The 16,985-nt window shown below is 40.7% G+C and overlaps 2 protein-coding genes across 2 annotated transcripts in view; one reads left to right on the top strand and one right to left on the bottom strand.

Annotated features, from left to right (window-relative positions):
• The window catches only part of LOC145444551 (ficolin-2-like), a 207,159-nt gene that overhangs the window by 82,185 nt on the left and 107,989 nt on the right, over positions 1-16,985 (top strand). The window lies entirely within an intron of this gene.
• LOC145444034 (ficolin-1-like) lies at positions 8,292-10,520 on the bottom strand. The gene is made up of 3 exons (XM_080321932.1): positions 10,368-10,520; positions 9,753-9,820; positions 8,292-8,688 (listed from the first exon to the last, which is right to left on the bottom strand). The coding sequence occupies exons 1-3, from the start codon at positions 10,439-10,441 to the stop codon at positions 8,432-8,434; spliced, it is 399 nt and encodes a 132-aa protein (XP_080178058.1). The 5' UTR covers positions 10,442-10,520; the 3' UTR covers positions 8,292-8,431.

A 16,985-nucleotide genomic window follows, 5' to 3' on the forward strand; every position in this document is an offset into this window, starting at 1 on the left:
GCGATCGACATGCATTGTACAAAGACATAACAATAGTCAGGCACACATACACACTAGAATACTAGTCAGATTATCGGACCACGACCTAACATATCGATCTGGCTTTCCGTCCCATGCCACCCCATTTTGTCGCTTGCCTTTCATATTCTTTGCTTTGGTTTTCATTCGGTGTACATTCCTCTTTTCTACTTTACCTATGCCAAGGTGAGTGTCTGATTTTAAAGACTACTCCAAGCTCCAACTCGTTTCGACACCTTATGTCTTTCATTGTATCGCAGTTTTGTATAGTGTTTTGAAACGATGAAAATATTAATTAACTGACAATAATACACTAAATTCTCCCAAGAACAGCTACAATATAGTAACGGTCAGAGGTGGTCAGTAAAGAGGTACTTCTACTATTTGGAATTACTCAAGTAGTATTGCTCTACTTCCGGTACTTACTCAAGTAGATCTGATTTTCTCTACTTCTATTTCTACTTCGTAATATTTTGTGATCTACTTACTTACTTTTCGATATTTTAAGTTTATCAAGTAGAAGTAGTTTTATCCCCCATTACGAAAGCTAGCCTGAGGAATTTCGGGGCTGTTCTCACGGAGGAACAAGATTTAATATTTATAAAAGTCAAGTAAAGCCCAGGAATTTCGTTGCGCTTCGCGCATAGTAGTGATGAAGTGAGAAATATGTTTTGATGAAAGTATCAGTGAATATAATTTAGGTACCGGATTGTTTGGTTCCTATCACACCGCATTGTCGCCCATATCAAATATTTCATCACAGTAAATATGACCCACCATAACGTTCAAAACTACCGATTCGGAATCTAGCAATTACCTATGCTAATCTGGAAAATCCAGCTTTTTTGAACGTTACACCTGATTTAGCAGATCACCTTTAAAGTTTTATGGACAAAAGACATGCAATATATTTTCCGATTTCCGATGGTATTTGTATTTCACTGCAAGTATCATACTTTGAGTTCGAATTACTTTTAGTTCTTTTGTCTGCAGAATATACATGTTGAAGCATATAATCAAGTGTAGTAATGCCTCTATTTTCCGAAAATAAAGCCACACTAAATATAACTTTAGCGATCCATAATATTTGTTATTAACGTATACTAATCACGTAAAAGTGATGAAACCGTATCCGATACAACTTCCACGAGTTGCTGTTCGCCTAAACTTGGGGTCTTATAATATAGGGCAGGGCGCCATGCCATGATATTCTCTGAAAACAGGGTCTTCTACTAAACAAAGTGTTCGTGTCGCCTTTTCATATCAATACTATAATTTGCATGCCTATGATGCGAAAAAATGCTTATTTTGTCGGGAATTGATACCTCCCATGATGCATCAATACGAATCAAGCTCTCTGCCCCTGCCGCATAGCTCGATTCGCAGATTTTGACAGTCCATGCGAACAGATTAAGACTGTTTTCAAAACTACTTACTTACTTGAGTAGATTTAAAGGCAGTCAATTCTACTTCCACTTCAAGGGGATCTTCCACTTAGGGGATCATTTTCGTTGAGCATTAATATATGGTCTCTTGCAGAGCGTGACGGTCAAAAAATGTGTGTCTCAAATATTCATCGGAAGCCACCGTACATTATTATACGAGACTCCTATATATGGCTTGGAATACAGCACCGATGCCTTGTAATTCAGAGGCTGCTGTATCGAGAGCGTCCATGGCAGTTGATCGAATAACCATAAGATTAGATGGTCAAATATGATTGTTTACCTCTCTATTATAAATATCCTATTTCGGAGTGTTTCCTTGTATATCCCCAAAAGCGACGACATAGAGCCGATTATTACTGATCTCCCGATATGAGAATGAAACTCGTGAAAAGAAGCTTGTGATCTATGATGGATTACAGAATATTCCGATGTCAACGCTGACGTTCGCGAAAATGGTGCTATTCGTTATAGTTCTGATCTTGTGTGACTACCCGAAACAGTAGATTCTCGACTATAAAACGTTTGTGTAGCTATAATTCGTATCCAAGTTGTTGAACTAAGACAAATGACGGTAGAATCGAATGCAATACATAAAAACTTATTCAAATACCTACTAAGAGTGAGCATTACAACGTTGAGTCACTTGAAAAGTTGTCGTGGTAGCAGAATATTGCTTGTGAATCGATATGGTTAGTAACAGTTGCATTGTTCGCACATTTAATGCTATTTATGGATATCGGATCGCCTTATGAAATATCAGTGTGAGAACCAAGTGCGTGCCAACTGCCCTTTGTCGATGGAAATAAACACCTGTCTCCCATATTGCTGTCAGAAAACAATCTGTTTTCATGCAATACGCATATTTGCACGCCAAGTCCTGCTAATTTTGTTGTCCGTTCGGTGGTCCGCCCAAATATGTTTAATTATATTTATACATATAAATGATAATTATCATTTACAAGCCCTACAGTTTCCAAGGCACATCACTCGACTCTACCGGAAATCTGATTTAAAGTGAGCAGGGAGTTAATGACGTGCGTTTGTTTGTTGACTGAAGTAGTGATCTTGAAGTGAAATTAGTCCAGATGTGACTATGCGTAAACTTTATGTGTTTCTGTATGCAAATGTTACTGATCAATATTCGATAACCATATCCAATTCCGAGTCCCTGCCTAACAATTTTTAGCCTTCACATTTCCAACGTCTAAAGTGCTACAAATGCCAGGGCTGTGTATAATAATGATATGAATAACGATATTGATTAGTCAACTAACAGATTAATCTTTGAAAATACAGGCCTATTGCGTGATCGCAGAAACATTGGCAATATTTATTCAACTATCCATGCTTTCGGCTTATCTTACCACCTTTTGAGCGTCTGCCTTTTCCAGTCACTGATGTTCAATGAAGCTATATAGAGACTGTCTTGAACTGGGGACCGACTTTAGAACAAATTTCCAGACATTTACACCAGCATGTCCATTGTAAATTGAGACATATATAATTTTAGGAAGAGCATTTCACGTTATTGTTTCCACTTTAGGACGATGGAGTCTTGATTAGGCAGTCGAGGTGAGCGGACGTTTCTGTCTAGCTAGCGCCAAGTGATCAAGGAAGAGCTGTCTATACGTAACGTGAACTCGTCAAAGGGTTTACCTCTGGCTCTCGCCAAGCGAGATGTCAGAGCCGAATTGTGTTCATGGACATAAAAAAGCAACAAGCTCGAACAAGCGTCGACCTTCTGTATCAGGAACAATGTCTGATGAGGAAACTAGAAGTCCTCCAGCTAAAACCAGAGCTAACGCCAGCAGCAATATGGATACCGAGACGCAGCCATTGCTCAAAGTTATCGTTAAAGGCATCGACCGAACAATGAGACACTATCACCCCACAAAAGTGCAGAAATGCTTATTTGATTCAGTTGGCAGTGTGGAGGGACTCACTATCATAAAATCCGGAGATCTACTCATATCATGTAGGAATGTAACTCAAGTTACGAAACTTCTATCAATGGATATGCTGACAGATAGTGCCAAGAAAATATCGATACCAGTGAAAATAACTCGGAATGAGCAATCGAAGAAAACTTACATTTCAAGATCAGTTATTTATGGAGAACCGTCTGATATCTCCGACGATGAAATATTGGATCTTGCAAAACCATTTAATGTCACGTTCGCAAAACGGCTCAAGAGGAAATCGGAACAAGGCTATGTTCCAAGTTTGTGTGTTTTATTGGGTTTCAGTACGCCAAAGGCTCCTGAATACGTATCACTTGGATATTTGAGGTTCGAAGTAAAACCATACAATCCTCCGCCTCTCAGATGTCATCGATATGGGCATACGGAAAAACATTGTGGTGGAAGACATAAGTGTGTTCGGTGTGGAAGCAAAGATCATGACTACTCCGGATGCAATGGTATAGAATTGAAATGTGTGAATTGCCGGGGAACACACAGTGCAGCTTACGCTGGCTGTCCAGTCTACAAAAGGGAAGCGAAAATACAAATCATTAAAGAGAGGGAAAATCTACCGTACCATGAAGCTAAATCAAAAGTAACTTTGAGTTACGCTGAAGTATGTGCTCGAATCTCTGATTCAGAAAATATAAGAGAGAAAGAGACGCAGAACAAAACTACCAAAGCCAGACAAGAACCATGTAAAGCGAAAGATAATGATTGTACTCTGTCGCACCTTCCTAAAATACCTACTCCTCTCCTCAGTAATAGTAATCAACATCACGAAGACGACAACCAAGCCAACGTAAACTCTTTGTTAACTGCCGTGCACCCGTTACTGTTTTTCGCCTTTATGACAGAAATTGTCAACCAAACCGCTATTGCATGCCGCACAAATGAAGAAATCGATGTTCCGTGCCTCATATCCTCAGCGTCTGAAAAATGGTTAAGCGTGTCCTTCGACTCTGCTACGCTGAAAGACATGTTAAGTGCGATCCCAGGGCACCTTCAATCATAACGGATTACTTATTCTACAATGGAACTGCCGTAGCATATATAGAAAGCTTCCGGAATTTAAGCAATATATTAGCGAAATGAGACAGCATCCTGATGTTATACTGCTACAAGAGACTCGTTTGATCGAGAAATACACACCAACTTTTCATGGATATAATGTTATACGCAGGGATAAAACTGTACACAGCGGAGGACTGGCTATATTAATCAAACAGAACCTAACACCTATCGGATACGATCTTAAAACAGCTCCAAACGTCGATGTCCTATGCATCGAAGTGTGTGGTATTAAGATTTGCAATGTCTACATTTCTCCCAATTCGATACCAAACCGAACTGATTTCGAGTTTTTACAGCAGCTTTCCAGGAAATCTTTGGTATTTGGGGATTTTAACTCGCATCACTGGGCTTGGGGATCAGAAGTAACTAATACGCGAGGAACCAATCTGCATGACGCATTAGATAAATATTCTATTGTGTCACTGAATATGGACTCACCTACTCATCTGAATATAGCTTGTAATGCAGTAAGAAGGTGGTCATTGATAGACATGTCGTTTGCGTCGGCTGATATAGCAAGTAGATGCTCCACTACAGTGTCAAATGATCTACTTGGCAGTGACCATTTGATCGTCCTCACCAGCTATATGAATAAAGTCCCAAGAACCAAATTAAGACCCCCTAGTTGGAGGCTGAGAAAAGCAGATTGGGAGAATTTCGAGTATCACTTAACATTGCCTACCAACATGGAAGCTGAAACCAATATCGATTCAGTCGTCGGAGAGTTCAGTCAAATCATGCTACATGCTGCGAGCAAGTCAATACCTATGACGCGCAATCATAAAAGGAATCCCAACCCTTGGTGGAACGCTGATTGCTCCAGAGCTGTTAGAAGGAAAAAGGCCGCTTTCATGAAGATGAAGAGGACGTTTGCGCAGGAGGACATCATTCGTTTCAAAAGGTTGCGTGCGCAATGCAGGAGTGTAATTCTCCAAGCTAAGAGGTATTCCTGGAAATCTTTTTGTGAATCACTCGGAGCTAGAGCAAACTTTCAAACGGTGTGGAAAGTGGCTCGATCTGTTTCGAACACAAATGCAGCGGTGGGAGTAATCCCAACTTTAACGATTGGCGGAGAAAAGATTACCGCAGATGTTGGTAAAGCAAATTCGTTAGCCCATGTGTTCAAAAACGTGAGTAGCACCAATGACTTTCCTACCGATTTCATTAATAACAGACACAATGCGCTCGGTATATATCCATGTAATATACCAATGTGTGGAGAGCTTGATGCACCGTTTTGTGTAAATGAATTAATGCAAGCCCTACGTACCAAAAAGAATACGGCGCCGGGTGGTGATACCTTGTGTTATGATATGTTTAAGCATCTGCCGGACGAAGGTCAGTCAAAAATGCTGGAAATCATAAATCTGTCATGGGCTACAGGTGCGATGCCAAGCTCATGGAACCATTCAATTATCGTTCCCATTTTGAAAGCTGGTAAAGACCCTACTTCTCCTCATTCGTATCGACCAATATCACTGACTAGTCATTTCTGCAAGATAGTAGAAACGATGATCGCAAACAGATTGACATGGTACCTAGAAAAATATAAATTAATCCACTCTTCACAGTGCGGTTTCAGGAGAGGGCGACGTGCTCTTGATCATGTTATCAGTCTCCATGACTCAGCTTATAAAGCGGTGAATAATGGGCGATCGGTTCTGGCGGTTTTTCTAGATATAAGACGGGCATATGATATGGTGTGGCGGGATGGACTGATTGTAAAACTCCAAAGTATGGGAATATCCGGGAAAATGTTGACGTGGATCAAGAATTTTTTGCGTATTCGGACATTTCAAGTGCGTATTGGGTGTGCATTATCAGATTTGTGCCATCTGGAAAACGGCATTCCTCAAGGGAGCGTATTATCACCTATACTGTTTTCAATCATGATAAATGACCTTCCATCAAACATAGGATCAAAAGTTGGTCTTTATGCTGACGATTGTGCAATTTGGGAATCTGGTTTAGATATTAATGAACTCGCTGCTGATATCCAGTCTAGCTTGGATGCATTCGTCCGATGGTGTTCGAAATGGGGATTTGTGGCTTCTAGAGAAAAGAGTGTCGCCATGATAATCACAAGAAAGCGCAATTTTGATGCACCAATACTTCGGTTGGGTGAAGATGATCTAACATATGTAGACAATTTTAAATATCTTGGAGTATACTTTGATAAGAGGTTGAACTACAAAATTCATATTGATTACGTTATAAGGAAGTGTGCCAAACGCATAAACTTGCTAAAAATGCTATCGGGCACCACCTGGGGCGGGTCTAAAGATGTATTGTTGATGTTGTATAAATCATTAATTCGCTCGGTGATCGATTATGGAATGGAGGCCTACTTTTTTGCCCCTAAAACACACCTTAAGAAAATTGAAGTGATTAGGAACCAAGCCCTGAGAATATGCTGTGGTGCCATGTGTAGTACGCCGATCTGCGTACTTGAAGTTGAAAGCAATGAAATGCCTCTTCACATGAGGCACTGGTACGCATGTTCCAAATATCGATATCAATTGACGGACAACCCTACTTATTCGGTGTTGCATGAGTCGTGGGAGGATATGTATGCTCTTATTAATGAGCGATTCTCAACTTTTCGTACCTTTACTCATGTCAATGCCTTGTCTTGTGAGAATATTGCAGGAAACGTGATGTTATCGACACCACCATGGGCAACGTCACTTCCCGATGTAGATTCCTCACTATCACTCTCAATTAGTAAAGAAACATCTCCAGAAACTGTCATAGTAATCTTCAAGGATCACATATCTGCCAACTATGAAGAACGCACAGAGATCTATACAGACGGGTCTAAAACAGAAACGGGATGCGGATATTCGGTTTACGTTCCTGCACAAAATATAAGTATTGCGTGCCCGCTTCCAAGAATTCTCTCGATCTTTTCAGTGGAACTCATTGCGATCAAACATGCCCTACTATGGGTACGGCAAAGTCAAGTTACTACGAAAGTTGCAATATTCAGCGATTCCTTGAGTGCATTGGACGCGATCAAACATTCGGGACTATATCACACGGCACTGGTGAATGAAATTATTGAGCTGAATCATCAGTTGCGAACAGCAGAAATCACCATATCGTTTGTATGGGTGCCTGGACACTCCGGAATACGCGGTAATGAATCTGCAGATCAATTAGCAAGGACGGGAGCTGCTAATACACACATACGTCGGAATCATGCTATCCCACTAGCCGACGTACGGTCGTACTTGCTAAAGAGCTGCAAAGATGAGTGGGACCGCATTTATCAATCCACAGATACTGGGAGAGCGTACAAAGATCTGCGACCCTCGGTACATGACAGACTATCTGAAGTGGATACAAGGTTGGGAAACTCGATTACGCTGCGGTTAAGAACGACGCATTGCAGACTAAACCACCATCTCAACAAGATTGGATGCATCGACTCGCAACTTTGCGAAGCATGTGGTATTGAGGAAACCGTAGAGCATTATCTCATTAATTGTAGGAAATACCGCTATCAAAGAGAACGATTACGACGCCATGCAGAGTCGAAGAATGTAAATTTCGACATGCGAACCCTACTGACTGATCCACAAGTACTGCGATAAGTTGTTGAATATGTTAGATCGACTCGAGGAATATTGTAAAACCTTTTTATGTGCACATGTGTTCCTATCTTAGTTATATAATATGAACTTTCTGTAGCGTTTAACTTGTTTCTGTCCGTGGCGCAAAAAGCCTTCAGTTGTGATAAGCGCCACTCATGCCAATGTTTTTACCTATAATAATAATAATAACTTTAGGACGATACGCAGTAAGCTATATAAATTCAATCCAATTAACATGGAACAAAATTTCATGATATCGTGATTATACAGTTATAGAATATCATATATAAAATATCATAATATCTTGATTATACAGTATAGTTCATAATATATTTTAAGGCTTTGATGGACGCAGTCTCATCTTCATTTCTGTATATTTTAACGAGTAGTAGTGTCCGCGAAAACCACCCCAGTTTACGCCATTCGCATAAGACTCATGGGGCCCCCACAAATATCTTCCGTTCAGATTGGAGGCATGGCACTTTATATACCACCAAGCCCCTTCGAACGTTTCCGCGCAATCACCCTCAGAGGCATCGTGGTCATGATCCTTCGTAGAGAAAGGAACGTCATCGAACGACATAGCGGGACCTGCAATGAAAACGATTTGCGCTGCGCTGAGAATGGCATCGATATAGACAAATCACTGAAACAACTGCGTTAACTCAACGTCAACGTTAACGTCAATCTCAACTTGCGTCGCTGGGCGGATTCAAACCTCCAGATCCCTCGCGGGCCGGACCAGCAAATGATTCCAAAATGTTGCCTCAAAATCCATTTATTTGTTTTTGACTTGAATGCTTTATTATCAAGTATATAAGTATAATGTATATTCCACTCAATGTAGATTTATGGGGTTCTGTTGTAACAACATTTTTATACGCACACAACGGAGTTGGCAAAATACGATGGTAAGTCGGTTGAATACAGTTATAAACCGCTAAAATTGTGGCTCTGACGACGATATAGGTTTGCATATTTATATGGTCTCTTTGTTTTAGTACTAACCTGTCGTTAGCCCTGCTTTGATTGTTGCGAGGAATACAAGAGCTTAAACTGTAAATGCGGACGTCAGAATTTTTTTTCATTATTATTGAATAGTGATTTTTGAGTCGAAAGTGATACATCAAAGACACAACCGATGATTGAATTATGTTTTGGTGCAGTTATTTGAATTATGTTTTGGTGCAGTTAGTATATCTCCACACGCAACCCACATAAATAGGGATTTCGTATTGGCATATTCCCATTTGGGACTAACAAATTCTGAACTAAGTGTGCATATTTTTTGCTTCCTCGAAATTGGGTGTCAGTGTCGCTGATGGATGGTTGTAACATGTTCGATATTTGACGTGTTGAGGGATTATTTAATGGAAGTATTTCTTACTAAGAAAAAGCTGGACATTTGTTAGAAATATACTGTGATACAAGCATTTTTCAATCGTCAAAATTGCTACACGGGCCGGATGAAATCGTCTGTCGAGCCAGCTGCGGCCCGCGGGCCTTATGTTTGACACCCTTGCATTAACATAAGCATTGCATTACATTGATTTTTCTACCCGCATAACTTGATGGTACAAGATGTAAACGAATCTGTGTGTGAACTTTACTTGAAATAGAAGGATTGAGGATGATGGTTGAATAGGGTAAATTACCTGCATCACCAACATATCCTGATGTGGTTATCGGAAAACTGTCGTAATATTCACCAACGTGGAAATTCCTGGCAAATGAAAATGTTTCGACTTACCTAATATTTTAGAACACGCACAATATCTCTAAGCAAAGAGAACCCAATTAATAAAATATAAACGGATTGCTTTTATTTGTTGATGCGATGCAATGCTTTGCAAAGACCTGATTTTATATAGCAGTGAATATGGTGGGCTATAGATAAAAAAAAATTGCGAAAGGCGCGCAGACAGGATGAGGAATGAGCGTGGAAGCGTCATATTATATTTTCTGGCAAATGAATAACGTCACGGACATATTGTGATGAATTCCCAACACCAAACCAACAAATATTGTCGTGCTGCAGTTTTCTAATCTTCCCTGACTGTTTACGGTCATGTTACGCATCTGTGCTCTATAAACATGGGTTGGTCAAAATAATATATAATATGATATGTTGTGATGCTGCCATGTCATGGAATGAATTGTTATACCTATTAGGATATTATTCGACCCATCATAAGCAATTCAGATTATAGCTTATCCCTGTACGTGTACGAGTGTACAACCGAAACCGATTAATGTATAAGATATCTTACCTGTAATAGGCGTATCTCCAATTTCCATCAAAATCTTGCATATCAACCCGTAACTCGTATGATCCCAATTTCATCAATCGAGATATCTCGTTCAGACCTGCCAAACGTACACTCCGTTTCTATAGTTTCAACAACATCATCCAACAACAACAACAATATAATGTACAAATGTATACAGCAGTGGTCGGGAACCTATGGCTCGCGAGCCATATATGGCTCTTTTGGGTATAAGTTATGGCTCTTTGCCAAATATTTATTTTGTACTGAATTGATCAATATTGCAACGACTCGTTGGTACATTTTCATCACGACCAGAATATTATTCTCGTGGCATCAGTATAAGCATGTCTTTGAGAGGTAAAGAGAATGCCGTCTTAAGGTTTAGGACAGGGGTTCTCAACTTCCCACGTACAACGGGCCGCATTTTAACATCAGAAGACGCCGCGGGCCGCAGAACATTATTACCGTGTATTTGTGGGCTACTGTTAAATTTAGGCTACTGTAGCCCATATTTACCAGCCGTATACGGGCGTTTAGTTAATTTGTATGCATTCTAAAGCATTAATGGACAGCATTCATAAGTTTACAATTGCTGTTTTTGTGAGAATATGTATCTTCCTGCGGCGCAAGTATACATTCCTTCATGGAGCGTGCATTGCATCCATTGCCAAGTCGATATATGTAGCTACCTTCAAACCCTTTCACCAGACAACGGAACTCTCTGTTCCAATGCGTGAGCGAACAAGTATAAATTGTGCTAACTTTTTCGTTACAGAGGCCATTATCACTTTGAGCTCTCAGTGATATGAGAAGAAGTCTGATGTTTATGGGCCATTTGTGAGCAAACCAATTAACCCATCCTCTTTCCGTCCATAGCTGGAAGAGCCAATAGTTACAGAAGTCAGCTTTGTCAAATCGATGTTTTACGCTGGTCCCCTCCCCACGTTTGCCTTTCCAGCATTTCTTCTGCAAGTATGTCCACTCTGATAAAATGCACCCAGAAAATTAGCTATGCAATGTTTGTGAAGTCGATGGATTCGTTCAATGCTATGCTAAATTAGTCTCACCGCAACGTGTTGCAGAACATGCGATTTAAGATCAACTGACATTGCTGCTACTCTTCTGGTCACGGCGGTTGAATCAGACAACTATAGCTTCGAAATTTGTCAGGTGATGTTGTCCTCGCTGCTAAGTTCCGGAAACAGCCAATATTCGCACAATATGTTAAAGTTTTATTGTAATCACACCTTCTCTAGCAGATTTCTTGGGTTTGGCGATATTCCAATGCGTCTGTAACATCGTCGGCAATTTTAAAAATGCCTCGAAATATGGATCGCTGGTTTTGACACCAACTAGCAGCGTTTTTGTCAAAGAGCAGGCGATATGTCACTCCAGAAAAAAGTTTTGTGTTATCATTTGAATCTTCTACGCTTCGTCACGACAACAGTTCTTCAACAAATATGACGAATCGCATTTCCATTTATATCCGAGAAAGCAATTTCATTGTTCCACGCGGAGTTACAAACCCAGTTTTCACCGTTTAATTTCTCCTTCCCTGTTCTTGTTTCTGTTCAAACCATTCGCGGTGAGTGACGCGGGATTCTCTTAAACGTGAGTCCTGACGAATACCGATTCAAATCAATAACAATCTTAACTCGAGCATATATCAAGAGACCAGAACACATCAAAGAATGAGTATTCAAACTAAACAGAGACGGTGCGACAAGAGAGCTAAGTAAATAAATTAATATGTGAAAATACCGTGCCAGTATATAGTCATTGCGTTCATAATGAAAGATGTCGCGGGCCGCAAAACAAACGTCTGCGGGCCGCATGCGGCCCGCGGGCCGCGGGTTGAGAACCCCTGGTATAGACTGTAATTACCGTATTTAATTTGAGCTTATAACGTACCGTACCTACTAAGCAAACTTAATCTTTTGTAACTGAACCCCTGCTATAAATAGTCGAGTAGCGCTGAGGTAGAATGTATATTCCCAACGCATGTGTACATTGTACGTGCAACGATCATAATCAGAACTTAACCCGCGTGCCGAGCTTGCCAACAGCCAGGTAAAGTCCGGCTACGTAAGCAACCGATAATATTTTACTTTACGATACGCTTGAATTATTTCCATACTATGTCAACACGTCAGCATCACTCATTTTACTAGATGAAGAGTACATCCGGGTCTCCCAACAATAGCGCATCCTCAATGCTATTTACTATCCATTAATGTCTTAATTCTATGAACTCGACCAACTTCAGATATGTGATAATACCCGCCACTGTACTTCCACTGATCAGCCTGCAAGATTACCGGACCGCAATCTGACATATCGACTTCGCCTAACGACACATGCACTCATGCAGCATTCATTTTCGTCGGTTGCTTGTATGTCATCCTTTCTTGAATCCAGTGTGCATGCCTCTTACTTACATGCAGTAGGCCAAGGTGGGTATCTCAATAAAAGACTACTCCAAGTGGTTTCGGCACCCTCCAATCATAGCAATTTACAACGTAGCTACGTTGTAAATTGCTATGCTCCTATCTTTTCATTATATCGCAACAGTCAATCAATCAATCAATCAATCAGGTTTATAAATATTTTCATCGTTTCAAAACATCACGAGACTGCGATACAATGAAAAGATAGGAAGGTGTCGAAACAACTTGAAGTAGCCTTTAATATCAGACACCCACCTTAGCATAGGCGAAGTAAAAGGCATGCACTATTGCACACTGAATGAAAAGTACAGTAATGCAGAGAATATAAGACGCAAGCGACAAAATGAGGTCCATGCCCATTGTCCATGTCCATTGTCCATGTCCATGTCCACGTTCAAGTCGAAATACAAGCAATTTCTACTAAATGAATAGGCCTAGGCCTACTACTCCGCCATCAAAATTACCGGACCCTGACCTGACCTTTCAATCTCGCCTTCCTTGACATAGCCTACCACCTCATAATGTCGATTGCTTTTAATAATAAATATCTTCTTTTACTTTTCATTCAGTGTGTATATGCCTCCTCTTTACAACGCCTAGGCGGGTGTGATATATTCAAAGACTACTCCTAGTCGTTTCGACACCTTCCTATCTTTTCATTGCATTCTATCGCAATTTTGTGGTGTATTTGAACTGATAACAAAATGCTAATAACCCGAAACCGATCTTGTGGTGTATTGATTGGATCAAAATTTTAATAAAAAGATGATGATGTTAATATCCGCCACTGAGCGTCCAACAATTAAGTCGCTGCTCCAAAGATTCTGTATCATAAACATAAATGATGTATGCGGTATTAGAATAGCTAATTTCCGTATATATAAGTTACACCACGGTCACTGCCCGAAACTTCCAATGACTTCTTTATCTTCATTATCATCATTGGTTTATTTTATTAGCAATTTTTATCAGTTCAATGCACCACAAAAATGCGATACAATGAAAAGATAGGGAAGTGACGAAGCGACTTGGAGTAGTCTATGGAACCAGACACCCACCTTGGCCCAGGCGATGTAAAGAGGAGGCATGCACACTGTACACTGCACAGTGCACACTGAATGAAAAGTAAAAGAAGATAGTAAATAAATACAGTCCATCCTCAAGATTACCGGACCACGACTGACCTATCGATCTCGCTTCCCATGACATTCCGCCCTCTTTATTGTCGCCTTCTTTTTCTATTACTATCTTCCTTACTTTCATTCAGTGTGCATGCCTCCTCTTTACATCGCCTAGGCCACGGGTGGGCAAACTTTTGAGCTCGCGGGCCGCATTCAACGTCTGGATCCATTAGCGGGCCGCACTATATAAAATTTGGATTATAAACCAAAACACAATACTGGTGTTTTATTATATAGCGAGGACATGGAGATAATCTATATGCTTGTTTAAAACCAACCCAGCATTGCTTTGACGAAATCGTACACGAGTCAGAAACTGTGAGTGGCGAGACTTTATTGTAGCATAGTATAACTATAGCGATGAAAGTCGGTTGTCCGATACTTGAAAAAGGGATTGAAATGGAAATCGGTGAGCAGCGATCCGTTCATAGATTTGCTAATTCCACTTTTGGGTCAGTTCCTGGACACACAATGCTGACAGCATCAAAACCATATTAACTTCTGACACATTTCTACTATGTGTAGATAAAATATAAATAGCCCACTTTTACGCCAGGGGTGGCCAAACTTTTCGCCATTCACGGCCGCATTTCGACTACTCGTGTAGCCTACAGCCGCATTCCTGGGCATATTCGTACGAACGAGCTGGGCGACAAATAACCATGTTGCATTGACTGTGTCTATGTATATTTCCGGTGAACTCCGGACTCGTCTATTTAATGGTATAGGCTTACTATACGAGCCGAAATCACGAGTGGGCAGTGGGCACTGGAAATAGTACGGAACTGTGCATATATTTTCAAATTCATTAATGAATTCCGTCAATAATATTTGTAGTTTTACATATTACTAACAAACAAAAACCTTTCTCAGCCCATGTGATTAGATTCACCGGTAGAGTTGATGGAGAGGGTGTTTTCGAGAATTTAAGGCAAGTTATAAATGATGCGAATACAAATGTAAATATCCGTGTTACAGCGGTAGAGATCCATTCCCAGCGTGAGGAGTCGTGAAAATCCCATTCTATTGAATACAGGCGCCACTGTCAAGTGTCCCTGTAATCAAGAAAAACCTGCCGCGTGGGTATCATAATCAGTGGGATAGGATCCAGGAGTGGAGCCGTTGAATGCGTTTGTCAGTAAGCGGTGACAATGTGTAAATATCCGTTGATGTCAGTCGCCAAATTGACCAGGATGGTAGGCGCTTGTGGCGATTGCTATATCAAATGATTCGTAGCTCCTGATTCGATTTGAATATGTACGTTGATACAAGAATGCTATTTACCATTCTTTCTTGCAGAGCAATAGTGAAAGCGGCACAAGTAGCAGTAGTGAGTTTCGAGCGTTCAGTATTGGCTACAATTTATGATTCTGTATCGTCCGTAACCTAGTCCCGATTCTCAAGCATCACACGTGTGTTGATTAGTCATTGAACTTACGTCTACTGACTTCTGGCTATTTACAGCATAGTTAGTTTATGGATTGGCAGAAAGACAGGCCGTAGCTCAGGGTGGGATTTGCGGATGGATTCCGTCAGCCGTGAGTAACCTTGCATGCTGTGTGATCACTTAGGCCACGCCCCAACACGCGCGTAGCCAGAACCAGATATTTGAAGGGGTACAATTGGCTTTCGGTGACTACAGCTCTTATAGCGGCATCTAAAATTCAAAGTGATTTTGGGGTCTTTTTGAGCTTCAATTGGATTTCGGAGATTACTATTACTACATGTGGCCATGGCCATTGGCCAATAATCGATTGAGTTCAATAGCGTTGTCTAATATTGAAAGTAAATCGGGGTGTTGCTAAACCGTCCTGGCTACGTCGCTGTGCTCAGGGTGCACTATAAACAAACGTGAGGCATCGGTCGAAGAAACTGGGATATAATCGGAAGTAGTAACGCCGAGAAGTAGTTGCAAGAGTGAACGATAGATAGCGACAGAGAGGGAGTATGAGTGATGTAGACAGTTTTATTGCAATCACGGACACCCAATCAAAACCAATGATGTACCGACATATCTGACCATGTCAATACATCATTGATTGCCGTTGCATGTTGGCGCTGAATTGGTTATGTAGTCAGCACTTTAGCATAGCTCGCCACGAAGGCGTAGAAAGTGGCGAGGGAGACGGCTGCTAGAACGCAGGCCCGCCGCATTGTATTGTTAGCGTTGCATTATTTGTTCTGTGTAATAAGTGCTTCATAATTAGGTGTTGTATATTATTAGTGTTGTGCAATTCAGTGGCGCCTAAAAAGGCATGGTGCGACGCGGTCTGTAATCACTGTCTGTTACACAAAACTTGTATACTTGATAAAATTCCTAATCGGTCGAACTGTCGCGCGCGGCGTCGAAATCGGCAGGAGTAGGTTCGTCGCATGATGTGGAGAGTCTGGATGATGCAACGGCTGATGGTAAGACACGTCTCTGCGTAAGTCTTAATTTGTTGTCAACGAAAGTACCGGTTAAAGCTATTACAGGGGGATTCAGATATTGATTTGTTCATTGGATGTATACCAATAAGACTACACGTTGGATTGGTTTCAGATATGAAAAAGATTATTGAATAGGAATAGTAATACTTGTCGTTATTTTGATAACATTTCATGTTCAATCCTACAATTCGGTCATAGTAACAAACAATATCCGTTGCTTGCAATGATATCAACGACATGGCATTATATGGAATCACATGGTATCTTCGTGTTAGGCTGATTTCTATTATCTCCGAGTTACGGCTACTGTAAATTTCTAATCGTTGCTGGAGATTCTCTACGAAACTGCAGTAGACAGTTTCAGACTCGCGATTAGTAAGAGGAATTTAGTTGCAAGCGAGTTGGCATATAGAGAACGCAGACCTATGCAAGAATAGCGTATTCAAGACAGGTAGGCCTAATCATATGCATGCGCTTTCACTGCTTGCCAGCTTTGTGATTTATTGATTGCATGGTTGTTGATATGTTGCATGGTAATGTGTGTGGATTACCAGTTTTTG

Source organism: Botryllus schlosseri, chromosome 8, assembly GCF_051294905.1.
Source record: "Botryllus schlosseri isolate E-star chromosome 8, Bs_hap1, whole genome shotgun sequence".
Lineage (NCBI taxonomy): Eukaryota > Metazoa > Chordata > Ascidiacea > Stolidobranchia > Styelidae > Botryllus > Botryllus schlosseri.